Source organism: Oryx dammah, unplaced genomic scaffold (genome assembly GCF_014754425.2).
Source record: "Oryx dammah isolate SB20612 unplaced genomic scaffold, SCBI_Odam_1.1 HiC_scaffold_27, whole genome shotgun sequence".
In the NCBI taxonomy this organism is placed as follows: domain Eukaryota; kingdom Metazoa; phylum Chordata; class Mammalia; order Artiodactyla; family Bovidae; genus Oryx; species Oryx dammah.
Genome location: NW_024070211.1, coordinates 50,992,291 through 51,010,499, shown reverse-complemented (window position 1 = coordinate 51,010,499; position 18,209 = coordinate 50,992,291). Strand labels below are relative to the sequence as shown.

The following is an 18,209-nucleotide window of genomic DNA, read 5'->3' as shown; positions in this document are numbered from 1 at the left end:
AGTCAAATGAGATATTTAACTGAAAATATGATTTTCTCAAAAAAAAAATTTTTTTTTAAGTTTAGGTGCTTATAAAAACTAATATCACAGAAAATCAGCTAAAGAAAAATTGGGGGAGAAAAATACTTACCATTCATGGTGATTGTCTACAAAGGCAGACATGGGACTTATTTGTACTGTGTATGTGTCATTGGCTGAATATTCAAATAAGCCATAATATGGGTTAAAGAGTTCTCTGGATACCAGGAAGAAAAACTCTCTGGAAGGTCCACTGTAATCCAGCCTTTAAAAAATTCACAAAAAGAGCAGTCATTATTTTTTTTCTATTTATTAGGCACATTTTACATAGTGCTCAACTTTCTGTAAAACAGGAAGTCTAATTATGAAGTTTGGTGGTGGTGGTTTAGTCATTAAGTCATGTATCAAAAGGTAAATAACTTAAGTGTCCAGAGCCAGGCCATAGGGAGAGAGATTGCAATGGGAATGCCTCATTTAAGCAGGTTAAACCTGAGGGCATCAGTTACATACATCCACGGGAACATGGAGTCCTCATGTTTTTCCAAAACACTTTTAAATGGGAGCAAAAAGAGACTTTAGCGAATTGGTGAGAGGATATTACAGATATAAGGCCTCCTAGGGAGATCAGAGGCAAAAGATGGAATGATAGGGTTCAGATGAAAATTTTAAATTATAAAACACCAAGGAAAATTATAGACTAGAAAAGTGAGGGTGTCTAAAGCTTCCTTGGGAAGGTAGTTGAGAAGAGGCTGAAATTCTAGCACCTGAACAACAGTGTAATTTCTATTTTACTTACAAAGACATCAGGGTCAAAGTAAAATCTGAGAAATGATTGTGTGAGGTTTGAAGACTGACAAGCAGCAAACAATGCTGAGAACAAGAAATGCACCAAAGAGGAGTATGTAATAAAGTAATTTGATATGCTCAATTTAAAGTGAAAAATGTAAAGTACATCTATCTTCCCCTTTGGTAAAAAGTTGACATACGGGTTCAAAGACAGGAAGGAATTCTGAAGGGGGTATGAAAGCAATGGATAAGTTGGGGTGGTGGGATTTAATAAGACTTCCTTTGTTCACTCTATTTTTTTCCCTCTATGGAATTTCCTTCAATGGCCACTTCTGTATTTTTTTATGACAAAGAAAAAATTCCACATGTGCGGTATGGAATTGTGTGACAGAGAAAAGGATCTTATTATAGGTAGAAGAAGGAGCTGGAATAATAGTAAGGAAAATTAAAAGGCCTTCATATATCTTAGTTGAAAGTTTAATAGAATTTTCTTAAAACAGACATCAGCTATCCACATACTAAGTTCCTAATTTTTGCCATACCTGAATATATATACACTACTATTTACTTAATATTTCCAGCTTTACTTGCTTTTCCAATGTAGCCTTGTCTTACACAATATTTTGGAATTGTGATGTGTTAGCTTTATTTCTTTTCTAACACACATGAAAATAAACATGTAAATATTAAAATAAAAAATATCAGTCTATGTAATAGGCCAAGGCAGCTTCTGGTGGTTTCTTCCCACTGTCCTTGTTCTGGTCTCTGACACCACCAAGAACAAGTAGATTACTTCTTCCACTTGCACATTCTTCACACATTTAGAGGCTCTCCTTCAACAAATATGTGAGGGCCTATTAGGTTTTGGGTACTAATCTAGATGCTAAAGATGCAAAGTTTTATTTTTACGTCATTTTCTACAAGATTCTAAGTTCAGCAGTGTCTATATTCCTGGTGCCTGTCCCCTCCTCACTCATGAACAACCTCCTCTCAAGGCAGGGCAGGGAATTTCCTTGTCATGTTGGTCCTCTGCTCTGAACACTCTCCAGGTGTCAAAGTCTGGCCTAAGGGGTGTGTCTCTACTGATCACAATACTCAAGGTGTGGTCTTGTCAGCAAAAACTTAGGGCTCTTGACCTCTCTTCTTGGACACTTTTCTCCACTACTGCAGCTTAATGTCACCCTGCCTTGTGGGCAGTCACTTTACTTTGTTGACTCATCACAAGCTAGTCATCAGCTCAAACCTTTCACCTATGTTGCTTTAAACTAGGACTCTCCCACCCTGTCTGCACGTCGCTCTATCTTTTTAAAACCTAAGCACTAGACACTAATATTAATACTTGCCATACTAAATTTCACTTTGTGAGACTGAGCTCATGATTCTAGTCTACCTAGATCCCTGTGGACGCAAAACTTCTCTCTAAATTTCCTACTCATGATGAATTACATCAGCAGACCTCTGTGTCTTTTCAGAAACAGAGAATGCCAATCAAAAGTATCTTAGTGGTCATTTTGTTCATCCCCTAACCTCACTGAGGAGATGACTGGGGCTGAAGGAAATCACTGCCTTGTATCAAATGAAAGCTGCAGTGGAGGGTCTGGGCCTTGACACAGGTTTCCTGACCCTATGTGTGATGTTCATTACTCTTTACAGTCCACTCTTCAATATATTTAAAACATTCATCAGGATTAAACACAACATTGCTTATAGAGGAGAGGTCGGGAAACTGTGACTTGCAGGCCAAGTCTGGTCCAGGCCCTCACTTTGTAAAAAAAGTTTTATTGGAACACAGTCATGCTCATTTGTTTACGTGTTGTCTGGGGCTGTTATGATGGCAAAGTGAGTAGGTAATGGCAAAGTGAGAGGTACAACCTGGAATGGCCTGAAAAGCTGAAAATACTTACTATATGGCTCTTTACGGTAAAAGTTTGTCAACCTCTGTTACAGAAGAAAGTAGGAGCAAAATGTTACTTTATTAAAAACCCTAGCTTACTCTAAATCCTCTTCTTTAGTGAAGATCATTTCAAGAAAAGGTAAAATCACAACAATATCCTAGGGTGTATGAAATCTTCAGGAGTGGTCACAGCTACTAAGCAGGAAGCCATGAGCCCTGGCCTGGAGGCAATGTATCTAGGTCTAGGAGGAAATGTATCTTCCTCAACTGGTTAGGCTTTTATCTGCTCTTTTTTCCTTTTTTTTTAAACTCCAGCAGCACTGATAGAGTTACTCTAAAGTGAAGACATTTTAAAAGTTTGATTTGATTATAATCTGAAATTTAGAACCACATATCTGAGAGCAGGTTGTTGATTACAAATTACATACGTCTACCTAATTCAATAAGACCTGTCCCAGCAGGATACCTTATGCATGCACTTCCTGTAATGTCTTAGCAACCTCTTCCATATAAATAGTTAATATGACTCATATCACAGGGATCATTTGTTACATTCCTGTTTTGCCAGTTAGGTTGGTTCCACAGCTAAAGACTTGGCACGGAAATACAGAAACTCTGGACAACGGGTGTGTAGCCACACAACAGCTGCATCTGAGGGCATTTTGGAATAAGCACAGATGTCTTTAGGGTGGCAATGTCTTTTTGAGCCCCATGAAATGCTGATAAGGCATTTTAAACACCATCATGTTGCTGGGCTGACACCACTCGAGTTGTTAGTGGCATCCAATATTTCTTAAATAATTTTATTCTCTGGTTCTTTATGTTCAACTAAAAATTACCAAAAACAAAGTATCCCAAAGGAAGCAGATTATAAAATGAAAGAGGACAGTGGCACTGGGAAGTCTGACTGTCATTTCCTACACGTTTTCTGGAGGACAGAAAGGTTTTCTTTCTCACAAGCTGGTTCAGGCACACATGGTCCACACACCTTCTGATTCACTCTCACATTTGTGGCAGCAAGGCATTAGTTCTTGAGCCACTAAAGAAGTGAGAGGTGAGTGGGGATTTTGTGAGCAATTAATATGACAAAGTTTTACCTGGAGATACCAAGCCAAAGCCTAGAAATAGAAGCACCTTTCTTCAGCATGCTTTGGGTCAGTTAGGTTATCCTGCAAATATCTCCCTTTAGATGAAAACAAGCAACACCTTAGTTTCACTTGAAGCCTTACAAATATTTGAGGAAACACTGGTCAAGGCCAGGACCCAAAACAACTTCTAGATCAGTCAGATGTAAGAGCTGCTGGTTATTTTATAAGTAGGGACTCAAAAAAACCTTTCAGATCTCATCCTCCCCTAGTTTTGTGCATTTGCCTAAGTAGAAATACCATAGGAAGAGCTCACCTGTACTTAAATCCCCAAACGAAAACTGTTTGCACACATCCCTTCCCTGGTCCGAGCATGGCTTTGCAAGACGGATGACTGATGTCATATAGAAGGCACCTCACATATAATGAACTCATTCTTTCTTAAAGAAAGGTGCCTTTTATAGAGTTGGCCATGGAGGACAAAAAAAAAACAGAGGCAATCACAGTGTAAACATCCTCTCTTGATCCAGGCCATTATTTCCTTACTTGTTTTGGGTACTCAGAAGTGAATGTAAACCTGAAACTAACACACTATTATAAATCAACTCTACTTCAATAAAAAGAGAAAGAAGTGAATGGCCCAGGATGTCCTATGTGAACACAATAGTCTACGTAGCTAACAATGGTCTACGTAGCTAGCTTCTGACACCAACAAGCTTTAGTTGCTGAAACTTTTAATTCAGAAGAAAATAATACACTGAAGAATATGCAGTACTGTGGCTCCCCTCTTAAAGAAGCAATGTCTAGGCAAACAGAAGCCCAAGAGGCAAGCAGACCATGCAATTTCCTGCCACACTCAGTCCAGACGACCCAGTTTCCAAGTCATTCCTCCACTGCTGTTTTCTCCTACTCCCCACTTTGCAAGAGCAGATAACCAAATTAAGCTGGGTGGAAGTTTAAATGACTAGAACAAAATCTCCAGCTCTGACCAAATTAAATCACAGTGGTTGCTTAGAAATTGACTGTATTTCATAAAAAGCCAAGCATAACATGACATTAATTTAGTGAGATAATCAACTAGCATAACTACATAAAAAGGCTCTAGAACTATTTTTGCATTTTTAATTGAATACAGGTATCTCTAATATTCTGGGGTTAATTCTACCTCACATGGAATTTGTAGCTGTCCTATATATTTACGACTATGACACTTCTCATCAATTTCTCTTGACTCAGCTCTTCCATTTCAGAAAAAATCTATATATCATGCGTCAAGACCTACACAAAGAAACATCTTAGAGCAGAACTGAAGTCTCTGAGTGAATCTGCTAATTCACACTTTTTTTGAGAGTAGGCAGACACATTATTCTATTACTCTTTATGCCCTCACTAATCTATTGTAAATAAAGACTCTGATCATGACACGTAGAAAATACTATCAGTGAGATGGTATCAATAGACATTGCAACATATTATTCCCTCATAGATAACAAAGTTGACTTTAGCAACATAAAATAATACTCTATACATACCAATACCTCTACTAATTTGGACTTTCCACAGAATTAACTCTCTCTATAGACTTACTACTCTATTGACCTCAAGTGCAAAAGGAAGCATACATATACCAAAATTACCTGGTGACCCCCATCACGCAACAACAAAATAAGAAAAGTTGTTCAGGGAAACAGTTTCTGAATCTCCCTAAATCCTGTCTCTATGCTTTCTTTTACTAAGTGATCTTTTTAGAATAGTTTTTGATTTATAGAAAGGTTACAAAGACAGTAGGGAGAATTCTCATACCACCTCATACCTAGTTTCCCTGTTAACAACATTTTATACAAGTATACTATATTTGTTACAGTTAATGAGCTGATATTGATAGATTATTAACTAAAACTTACACGTTATTCAGACTTTTTTCATTTTTGCCTAATATCACTTTTCTGTTCCAGGATCCCATTCAGGGTACCATACAACATTTAATTGCTATGTTTCCTTAGGCTCATCTTAAGTACTTCTTAGGCGCTTCTGGTTTTTGATGACCTTGACAGCTTTAAGGGGCACTGGTAAGGTAATATGGTAGAATGTCCCTCAGTTTGGATTTATCTGTTTTTCTCCTGATTAGACTGGTGTTACATGTTTTGGGGAGGAAGACAATAAAGGTAGTGTCATTCTCATCGCATCATACCAAGGATATATACTATCAACAGGATATATCACTGTCATTTTTTGAGTTTAGCCTTGATCACCTACCTGTGTGTTTGTAAGGCTTCTCCACTGTAGGCTTACTTCTTTCCCACCCCTTTTCATAGGGTACTGTTTGGAAGGAAGTCACTATGTACAACTCATAAGGAGCACTGAATTATGTGGAAAATTATTTGGAAATCTTCTGCAGAGGAGATTTGTCTATTCTCCTTCATTTAGTTATTCAATTGTATATTTATATCAACATATATTTATCTTATACTTCAGGGTTCTAATCCAATACTACTTTATTTTGTTGCTCAAATTGTTCCAGCTTTGACCACTGGGAGTTCTTTCATATGGTTGTTGTGTCCCTTTGACATCACTGTGAATTGTTTTGAGTTTCCCTATACTTTCTGGTACAAGATGCTTCAGACACTGTCTGGTACAATTCTTGCCCCAGTCCGAGAATCATCTATGTCTACAAGGAGCTCTAGTCCCCTTTAGTAAAGAACAATATTAAAAGCCAACATCTACACACTAGTTGTATATTCTTTTTTAATACCTATTACTAGAGCTAAACATGAAAAACTTCTAAAATAAGACATATTGAGGACATTAAAATTAATGAAGGAAAAGGGACAGAAAATTTTCAGCTCCATTCTAGAATTCCACAGAAAAACCTAGGAAGCTTTTCTCTTTGGGTATTTATTAGGAACCAGAAAGAAATGTTATGATCTTTAATTTTAATGTAATAAGATGGCAAAGACTAAAATAACTTCTTAATTTTATGTTGTTTTGAGGTTAATCTTGCAAAACATATGATGTATTCCTAATGACTTAATAGCAAAATAAATTTGATATCTAATAATACATATGTATGATACTGACATGATAAAGCATATCAGAAATAACGTGGCCCTATTCCAGCCTCAATAAGCCTTATGCAGAGATTGTCCCTGAGGGCTAAGGTCACACCTCAAAATATCTTCCGTCTTATTTTCCTTTTGGGGTTACAAGAAGAAGACAGGTAATGGAGGCAGGAAATATTTGGATATTAGTAGCAATTAAATAAAGAGGTTTCAATCCCCACTCTGTCTGGGCCACCTCCTAGGAACGGATGTCAGTCCAGATCATGGGGAGACAGCTTTAAGATGATAAAGCATGATAAGCATCTGTTCTATTCAAACCTAAGTAACAGCGCTTCCAAAGACTCATGACTACAACTCTGAGATCTCAACAAACTGTGGTCTAACAATTATGGAAGACAGCTGGAGCTCTGAGGGAGGAAAAGTATGTAAGGAAATACTTGGAATCCCATGCATACCTGTGATTAGGCTAAAAACATTTGCCTTCATTTTCAACTGTGCACCTGCATCTTTAAGGCAACTAACAAAAGCTAGAAGTCCACTAAGGCTCATCAGCAACAAAAGGCTCAAGACTCAGGCAAGCTTTTCAGACTTTCTCACATTATATTGTTTTCCCATCTAATATTTCATTTTACTCTAGGCACAGCTGGGAGACACTACATTAAGCAAGATAAATTATCAGTCACTAGCTGAAATAGTGAAAAGACCCATGGGTAGGAAAAAATTCAGATAGATTAGAGTTTGATAAGTGAAGTGAAAATGTCGTGTCCTGCTCTACAGTCCCATGGACTGTAGCATGTCAGACTCCTCTGTCCATGGAATTCTCCAGGCAAGAATACTAGAGTGGGTTGCCATTCCCTTCTCCAGGGAATCTTCCCAACCCAGGGATTGAATTGGGGCCTCCCACCTTGCAGGCAGATTCTTTACCGTCTGAGCCACCAAGGAAGCCCAGAGTTCAGGAGTTTTGCCTAAATCCTAATATTGGTCTAAGAATCCTGTATGGAAGACAAGAGGCCTAATTTTGAATTTTAATTTTGCTATTATCTAGTTCAACTAGCACATGAAAATTATTTTATACTTTGACAGCTCCATTTCATCAACCAAATACCACATGGCTGAATTTGTTGAATATTATTAAGATTCCATAATCTACTTTATTCCTGGGCAAGACTGAGCTTGTAGCCTTAGAATGATCCAAATCAATAGGAATTAAGCAGTTAAAGAGAAGACAACTGGAATTTCAGCACTCGTGATATTTTTAAAATTCACATTAGTGATGTCTACAAAGAAGCTGCTAAGACTCCAAACCTAAACCTGAAATGGGGAAAGAGGAATGACTCTAGGAGAGATGAGAGCTGCCATCTTCTGAAGAGCCATAAAACCACTGGTATGCCTATCTGAATGGAATAAACACTGTGTAGGAGTCTTCATTGCATTCATTTCCTAATTTTATCTCCACGAGCACACTCATGGAAGAGTCATAGAAGGCTAGGCTCTCTTTACGGTAGGTAGTTATTTTGGTAGGTGTGCCAAAGAAAGAGAAAAAATGGGGACAGAAAAATAACAATTAAGGCCTAAAAGTCACTGCTGGGGAAGTATCCAGGTAGAATAGGAGGACTTTTCCCCCTCTTTTTCTTTTTGTCTCTCTTTTTAATCAAAGTATAGTTGACATTCAATATCAGTGTCAGAGGTACAACATAGTGATTCCATATTTTTATACACTGTATGATAACCACCAAACGACCGTGAGTGTAGTTACCATCTCATCAGCACGGAAAGCTATTACACTGTTGCTGACAATATTCCTTGCTATATATTACATCCTGTGACTTATTTATTTTACAACTGGAAGTCTGCACTTCTTAATACCCTTTGTCTATTCACCCATTCCCCCATGATCACATCCCCTCCCCTCTAGCAAACACTGGTTTCTAGCTCATGATTCTAAAACTGAACTTTTTTGACAGGTGAAGTATGATTTACTTTGCATTCCAGTGCACATAACAAGATCATAGATGTTAAAATGCAATTTCTTGCTTTTTCTCTCAAAGTCCATGTCTTGAACCTTCTTATATTGTTGGTGGGAATGTAAAATGGTGAAGCCATCATGGAAAATAGTATGAGGGTTTCTCAAAAGAACCAAAACTAGAGTTACCATATGATCTAGCAATCCCACTTCTGGACATATAACCAGACAAAACTCTAATTTGAAAAGATACATGCTCCCTATGTTCACAGCAGCACTATTCACAATAGCCAAATATGGAAACAACCAAATGTCCATCAACAGATGAACAGATAAAGAAGATGTGGCACGTATATACAATGGAATAATACTTAGCCATAGAAAGAAATTATGCTATTTGTAGCAACATGGACCAACCTAGAGATTATATACTAAGTGAAGTAAATCAGAAAGAAAAACACAAACACCATACGATGTCACTTATATGTGGAATCTAAAAGATGACACAGATGAACTTATCTACAAAACAGAAACAGACTCACAGACATAGAAAACAGACTCGTGGTTTCCAAAGGGGAGGAGCTGGGGGAGGGATGGAGTGGGAATTTGGGATTAGCAGATGCAAACCATTATATAAAGAATGGATAGACAACAAGATCCTACTGTATAGCACAGGGCACTATATTCAATATCCTGGGATAAACCATAATGGAAAACAGTTTCAAAAAGAATGTACATATATATAACTGAATCACTTTGCTCTACAGCAGAGACTAATATAACACTATAAATCAACTATACTTCCATTTTTTTAAAAAGCACATTTTCCTTTTCAGAGAAAGAGTTAAAGAGAGAAGAAATGAAACTAAGATTCTGCTCTCAAAAATGATCTCTAGTTATGAGCTTTTACCAAAGAATCTTTATGTCAAATGATTTAAAAACCAGGGGAAGCTTTAAAAAAACAGCTGAAAGGTTTAAGTGTATGAGAACAGCATTTCCTGCCAGAAGGATTTCCTGTTTTAGGCAACCACAGGGGACGTTGTGGGGAAACATCCGCCTGTAGCCGCAGCCCACGCTTCAGAGGCCACTTCTCTGTGCTACTCACCCTTCCTCCCCGACGAATGTGACGTACAGCTTATTTCTCTGCAGGTCTTTTCTCGAGTAGCCCATAATTTGATTAAAAGCATCTTCGAGCAAGTGATCTCTTCTGATAATTAACCTGTCCGTAAAGAGACAATTTGAAAAAATACAGATGATTTCCTAATCCTTATCTTTCCAGAACTGAGAACTTGCTATTTAATTTCCATTTACCACAACTAGGTGAAAAGTGGGATGACTTACTATCATTGCTGTCTGCAATAAAGCACATGTCTGTCTTTAACTCTTAACACCATTAACAAAAGTTACATCAGAGAATCATTGGTAAATAGAGCATCCTACCTAAGACCTGTAAAAACAATGCAAAAGCTCTTCTGGTGGTCAAATTCATTTATCCCGGGAGGAAAATGATTAAAATCAACACACACACTTACAAAACTTTTGTTTATGAAAGGAAGATTAAACCTAGGAGGTCATGTTTTAAGCATTCTATGTAATGAATGCACCTAGACCAGGAATTCAATTCTTAAGTAGCTAGCTAGAAAGATGACAGTGAGAACAAGAAAGACAAATTCTTAGTGTCCTTTAAAAAAGAGGAGTTTACATAAATTTTTCTAACTTTAAAATTAGGTGACCCTTGAAACTCTCTAGGTGACAGATAAAAATGAATGATACTTGCAGTTGATTAATCTACTTATGAGAATGGCAATTTAAGTCATTTTTAAACAGGTGTCAATTTGCCCTTAATGCAAATAGTAATGGAAAGGGAGATGACAGGGAAGCCAAAGGCATGACAGTTTGATCATCAAGATTTTCATAAGTGAAGCTCAGAGACATACAGTGTTTGGAGCAGGTTGATGTTTTTTGAAGGTGATGAAAGGGGAACCTGCGAGTTCAGTGGAGCAAGCCCTGCACGGGGGCAGTGAGCTGTGCAGCTGTTGGGCTGGGCATTTTTTCTAGCACACCAGCTCATGGTGGTGCTACAGTCAGACCTCCCTCTCTGTCCTCTCTCAAGTGGCATAGTGATCTTTAGCGGAGACATGAGATGCGGTGGGGGTGGGGCTGAAGGGAATACGGGTAAGTGGGAAATTCACTTAATTCTGGGCCAAACAACCTGATGATCTTTCAATTTCCCCATTTAAAGGGAGGTGAAGCTTATTTCATGGAAGAAAACAGAGCTAAGCAGTGTTGGTACTATACTCCAATCAGCCAGGCAGTGATGTGCAACACAGGACTCTGTGACAGCCTTATATCTAGTGAACATGTGAACAGTCAACAAAGAGGTACTTTTCAAGAGAACAAAATAAATCAGCTTTTAATTTTGCTTATATTTTTACATAAAACATGATTGTCATTTTCCTGTCTGCTTTAAAACCTTAAGTTTAATTGTGCTTAATTCAACAACTATGTTTTAGGTGATACTGTGATTTACACACACCAAAATAATTATGTTAACTAAACAGATTCTGGTCATTCCAAACCACAATCTATTTCCTACAATCCCCAAAGCATTGCATCCTATTACCACCTACCAATCCTGGCATTTATATCATTTTGACTTACTTTAATTTCCCTGGGCCTTGTCCATATCCTTTAGTCTCTAACTTCCTGTAAAAGTTCCTTAGTTTGGCTTCAAAGTCTCGCTTGTAAGGGGCTGGAGCGCGGGCATTGGCACGCTGAGTACCTACAGCAAACCACAAAGAGACAAGAGAGTGGATTTGATGTTCATCACATCACCATGAAAAAAAATACTACCGTGGGGCTGAGACCACAGTTAACAAGTAAAAGGAGGCTATACTTTCGGGTTCCTGCACTTTCACCTCCCCAAGCTGAAGGACATCACAGGGCTTACCCAGGATCTTAAGATGCCTTAGATGTCTTCCCTGTGGCCTTTTGGTTGAGAATAGCAATTCTGTTTGAAGAATTAATGGTGCCTATGTGTTAGTCAAGTATGTTCCTCTTTTCAGCCCAAATTAATATAAGTCAAACAGAATTACTCATGTCTAATGGTGAGATGGTATCATGGCAGTTAGACAGGAAGTTACAATGTGAAAGTACGTGGTACACAAAGCAAGAACAGTGAGTTTCCATACTTGACGAAAAACCTTCAAAAACTTATTTTTGATATGCACGATAATGTAACTAAGAAATACTGTAGACACATAATTACATACATTTCATACTACAGGGGAGAATAATACTGATCTGAAACAAAATTCAGCCATAACTGCAGAAAGCCCACGTCTCCTGGTTGTGTAGAGTAAATAATACTACGATTTGTTGTGTTCTTAATATGTGCCAAGTACTGTGATTACCTACAGATTATCTAAAGATGTTTTACATGTCATTCCACAGCAAGCATAATTAATAAAATATAAAAGCAACATAGTTTGTTCCCCTTTCCATAAAAAAAATCTGATTCTGTGTTACACTGGGATTAACTGACAAGCTGGGATACAAAATTGATGATGAATATGGGAATCAGCCACCATGACAAAAATATGGGATGTTTCCACTAAATTTCACAACACAATAAAAGACACAAGAAAACAAAACTTGTGATGTGTCTTACATTACACACCATGTAAACTCCTTACATATATCCTTATGCATGAATCAACTAAGCGATGATTATTTTTTGCTAATACTGTTCAGCAACAGATGCTCAAAATGAACAAGGTCAGGTTGCGGGAGTGGATATCTTGGTTGGGAAGACAGAAATAGAACATATCAAACAACTAGAGAATGGTTAAGTCCTAAACTTAACGGTATACAAACTCCTATAAAGCAGAAGGAATAAAACTATAGCCCAGCCCTATAAAATAAAAAGTAAAACTATAAAACTAAAAAATAAAACTATTTATTTTTAAAAATATTAATAAAAACAAAAAATAAAACTATAGCTTGGGTATGGCCGAGCTGTACCTGGCCTTATTGATCTATTTTGTTTGCCATGTAATGTTTTTAAATTAACTGTCTACATTTAAAATTTAGAATATTTCAAGTTAAAAAAAAATCTGATTTCTCCTGAAAATTATCTAGGGACTTTTGTAACAACTGGCTCACATTTCCCTAGAGGACAGTTGCCCCGTGAGGTGAAGCCTGTGCTCCCCACTGTGCCACAGCCTTTCAGTGACAATGCATTTGAGACCAGTGTTACAGAAAAGTAATAGTAAATGAGGGTACACAGAGGTCAAAATGTTATATGGCTTTATAAACATGGGAGAACCCATAAGCTATACTGAGGCAGGGCAGCAAGAGGTGGAATAAGCATTGCCTGCATGTTCAGAAGACACTGTGGAGACCCCACTAACCTAGAGCAGATAGGGAATGCTAGAAAGTAGAATATTACATTGGTCAGAAGTTTGATACCAAATTATGAGACTTTTTAAAACCTAGCCAAGAAGTGTGAGCATGATTCAGCAAGCAGGGGGAACCCTTTATAGGTTCTTGAGCAAGGAAATAACAAACAAGTGATGCTTTCTTTCAGAAATGATTTTCAAAGGGTGTTGAGTAGATTAAGGACAGGAAGGAGGAAAGATGAGGGAGGAGATTCAGTTAGGAGTAGTTGCAGAAACAGAAGCCTGAGGGGATGAGGACATCCCCCTGAGGGGATGGACTGTGGTGAATCGGAGGGGCTTTTACAATGTGAAATAAGAACTGGTAACCATAGATAAGTAAGGAAGAGAAATAGGAAGCTCACGTGATGATATAAAACCTTTTAAACAGTAACAGGAGTTGTCATTGGTTGTGCCTGCTATGCAATGGGGACCATTCACTTCACAAAGCGGATCTTGGGAAATCCTCGCAAGTCTACGAAGCAGGCATTGTTATTACTACCGTCACCACCACTTTGTAACTAAGGAAGCTGAAGGCATATGCCAGTGAATGGTAGATTTAGGATCTGAGCCTGTTCTGACTGATGCTGGAGGACGGGGCCATGTGAGGCTTTCTACGTACTAAGCTGGAGATGACAGCTGTTCAGGTGGATATACCCTATCAGCACTTGAAAACATAGTACTGGAGTTTCAGTGTGAGATCCAGGCCACACTTGGGGATTAAATGAGTCAGTGTCTGTGTGGTACATCACTTCATGCAGTGCCTGCTGCATCAGCAGCCCCATGTAAATGTTGTTATTGCAAATTATCTGCATAAAGGTGAATACTAAACACATGGGGAATTGCAGTGGGATTTGGGGAACGGAATTTAATAAAATCATCTATTGATTAGTAATATGTGCAGAGTTCTATTGGCATAATTATGAATCTTACCAAAAAGCTATGCCATAAAGGAAACAAATAAACTTGACCTTAAAAGGCCTGGGATACAGAAGGCTCCTAGGCAATAGTTCTCAATCTTGAATGTATATCAGAATCACTGAGGATGCTTTTTAAGAAACCCAATGTTCAGGCCACAACCAGGACATACTACATGAGAATTGGTGGGGATAAGACATAGACATACATGTGTCATGTAGGTCTCCAGATGATTCCTACATGCAGCCAAGGCTGAGAACCATTATCTCCCACAAGAAGGTCAAAACTAACCAATGAAATCCCTGGGCACTATCCAGGGACAAAGTGGGGGTACTTCCCATGTATTTGTAAGACATCCTCTGCAACATGAAGGAACACAATCTGCATGAACTCTAGTCTCCTCTCTTGGACAGCTGAGGAACAGAGCCCTGCAGCACAAGTCGTGGCAGAATAAAGCTGCTGTGGCTGCAGTCTGAGTAACTGCAGACTAGTAAACCCAGACAGCTCAGAAAGCAGCCATGATGAATCAGCTTTCAAGAGCACAGACATTTATAGGGAAGAGGAAAAAGAGGAACAAAAGACTGAAAATCTTTCCAGACACAAAAGAAACACAATTCTTTAAGAGCTGATTACTTTTTAAAAACAGCACATATTCTACTGCCAAATAATTTGAGATGTTTAAAAGGATGTGGGAAATGCCATAATGCATTCTGTCAATATCAACACAGACACTTAATAAAAATTAGCTCTAACTCCATTTAAGCTCTAGGTAAAGGAATTCAATTACGGAGACTCTGGAGACAGAAACTGTTAAATGCAAATATTCTTTTGCTAGTAGTTCTATTATGAAAAAATCATTTACACATTACATCATGGTTTTAAAATTACAGTAAATTATGCTGCTGGCCCTTGTCAAATTCTTAATGCAAGTCAGGTGCAACTGCCAAGAAAATCCATGGCAGAAACAATATTACTTCCACTTTGGAAATAAAGAAAAAAGTATCTTGGAGAGTGAGCTCACAGAACTGAATAAGAATCATAACTGCAAGGGAAGTTCTAGGATATGATTCACTTAGAGAGAGTCATGTCATAGTCTTCATGGTCTTAAAAAAGGAAGTCAGATACAAAAGATCAACATTACATACAAGAAGTGATCAAATAAAAGGCTGATTTTATGAAGAGTCAGTATTATGTTAATCATTTGCAGGAAAAATTTCAGTAACAGATGTAAGACTTGAAAAAAAAAAAACATTGCTAAGCAGTTCTAAAGCTCTCCCATATAATGCTGTTAATATTACTTCCATAGACTCTTACAAAACTGCACAATCCTATACAAACTTAAAGAATTCTTCCAGACAGAGGATTTCTTTTCTAGGTGATACTAAGAAAAATCTTGGTATCAAACTGCTAAGAAGTCTGAATCTTCTTTGATGCTGGGTGTGACACCCAGAACCCAGAATGCTCTGATGACTGGCTCTTGGTCTGTGGTGGAAGGGTGAAGCTCAGCCCAGTTCAGCATGGTTCCAGGCTTCTGAACTGGGATGCCTCAGAAGCACATTTCTTTTCTGTTCACTTTCTAAAAACAATAAACGCTATGATTTTCTTTTTTATAATTCCCTGTTAATGAATGAGAATAAACTAGCAAGCACTAAAATAATTTCTGGAAAACTCTATCTTCTGGAACATAGATCAACAATGGAATTAAGAAAAAACTCAAAAGTAGCTGGTACAGAGCACAAGCAAGGAAGTCCTAGCATTTTTGCTTTATTCTCTAGGAGTAATGAAAGGCCCTCACGTCACTGTTTTGACCTTGTTGATGATTCTACTTACATACCATTAAAAAAAAATCATATCTGATTTTTCAAATGTTGGCAAATTAAAAGCAGTTTATTAAGAGCAAGGCTGGAGGGCATGCCAGGGACTGGCATCCTCTGAGAATACCAAACAGAAACACAAAAATAAAAACACCTGCCTATTGTGACAGAAGACAGTAGTATTTGGTTCTCCTTCAGTCTTTGGAATCTTACCCCCTCATTCCCAACCACTAATGAAGAGCTTCCTTCATTTGTATTGTTTGGTTCCTAGATCATCTTTGTGGGGCTGAGCATAGAGCCCCACAAATATACAGCTAAAACAAGTAGAAAGCTGCTGCTGCTACGTCACTTCAGTTGTGTCCAACTCTGTGTGACCCCATAGATGGCAGCCCATCAGGCTCCCCTGTCCTTGGGATTTTCCAGGCAAGAACACTGGAGTGGGTTGCCATTTCCTCCTCCAAGTAGAAAGCTAGGATACTAAAACAAAAGCAAGGATAAAACTACTTTTCTAAAAACAAGTATAAAGCTGCTTCAGAGACTATGAAGGAAAGGAGGGAAGGGAGAGGGTGAAGGAAGGGTGGGAGGAAGACAAGAGGGAAGGAGGGAGAAGAGGGGAGAGAGAGTCAGAGAGAAACGGGAAAAGTGGAAGTCAGGGAGAAAGGGAGGGACGAGGGGGAGAGAAGGGAAGAGAAGGATGGAGATTCATGAAAAGAGCTGACAAGACAAGCAAAAGCTGGGATGATAAGACTTTGGAGGGAAAGGGGGAAAGAGGGTCCTTAAGGAGCTGCACTGTGTGTTGGGAGAAATAACTGCCCTCAAGACAGCCTTCAGGAGCGACCCACACGGCTCTTCAGTGCTCTTCGGTCTGATTACTTCCCTTGAGCATGACCTGGTGCTCTACTGGCTTCCAGAGGTTCCAGCTCCAGTCAAGTAATAACAGCTCTGTCTGAAGATGCCCTCAAATATGAAACAGCCTCAAGGCACTGAGGATAGGGAAGCAGGGAGAGATATAATGTACTGATTAAAAAGTCTCAGCAAATGGTAGGTGAAACAAATTCTCTGATGTTCAACAATATAGCTTTGGTCACATGGAAAATTCACATAAGTGAGCTCATCTCCAACAATATCAGATAAATGAGGTGTTCTTGCATTTAAATTCCTAGAAATGTGCAGCTACAAAAAATTCTGAAATAAACTTCTGGGTCCTATATTTGGCATAATAAACCATACGGTAATTGGAAAGGTCTTTTCCTTCTGGCATAACTAAGGTCAGGACTGGCACTACAATGGACCTAGAAAAACAAACCTTCACATTCCAAAATTTTGACAACTTTAGGTGAACACTATAACAGCTGCAAAAAGCAGTGAGTCAAAGTTTCCAAAGCGCTCTCTCCCCTGCACTTGAAAAGACATGTAAATGTGCTTGGAATGAGGAAAAGTGTGGAAAGTTTAGCAGGTTCCTAGGCATTCTGAAAGATCATTAAAATTTATGACTGTCATAATTTTCACAATATTATTTCTCACACCACTAAAAGGGATGAAATTCTAGTCATAAGAAAGAGTATAAGACAACTTTCAAAACTCCATTTGAAATGTTTTCATAAGAACTTCAGGAGTATTGGTAGAAGAAGAGGCTATTTTACTCAAAGAAACAGAGATTCTTCCACAGAGAAGGCTCGTCCTGCCTTTGTATCATGTGGAATTAGTTACAGTTACTTCCGTTGATATCAGGCAGTACATCCCAACTTCAAGATCAAATAAAGCCCACTGAAAGAGAGTAGGCCAAAAATATGGAGATGATTCTTCCTGAAAATTAAAACCACCACAAACACTGCAAGCAATTTAGATATCTTCGGAAATTGTATAACTCTCAATCTGCTTCCAGAATGCATTTATTGCCACCATGAATTACGCATGTACCTTTGTGATGCTACCTAAAAAGAAGAAACTTAGTCACCATTTAGAATGTTCAGAGTCTCAAGAATGTCAAAGAGAGAATATGCCTTTGTAGGGCCCAGAAGGGACAGAATCCAGAGATCTACCTTTCTCTCTGGGAGGATGGGGCCACAGTAAAGGTCTGGAAAGGAGAGATTTGGCTGGAATGAGCAATACTCCAAAGAGCTTCATTAATTTAACCATAAAGCATGAAGTGAAAGGACAGCCCATTTAAACACCCCCTTAGGTTCCAACTAAGACTAAGATCAGTCAGAATGATTAACTCTAGGCAGCTAGTTCA

At 38.3% G+C, this 18,209-nt stretch overlaps 1 protein-coding gene across 1 annotated transcript in view; it reads right to left on the bottom strand.

Moving 5' to 3' along the window:
• Positions 1-18,209, bottom strand: part of HECW2 (HECT, C2 and WW domain containing E3 ubiquitin protein ligase 2) — a 192,035-nt gene that overhangs the window by 39,298 nt on the left and 134,528 nt on the right. Inside the window, exons 19-21 of the mRNA XM_040228890.1 lie at positions 11,467-11,587; positions 9,911-10,024; positions 131-283 (exon numbers count right to left, since the gene is read on the bottom strand). Coding sequence (XP_040084824.1) covers positions 131-283; positions 9,911-10,024; positions 11,467-11,587 — 388 coding nt within the window. The remainder of the gene's footprint in view (positions 1-130; positions 284-9,910; positions 10,025-11,466; positions 11,588-18,209) is intronic.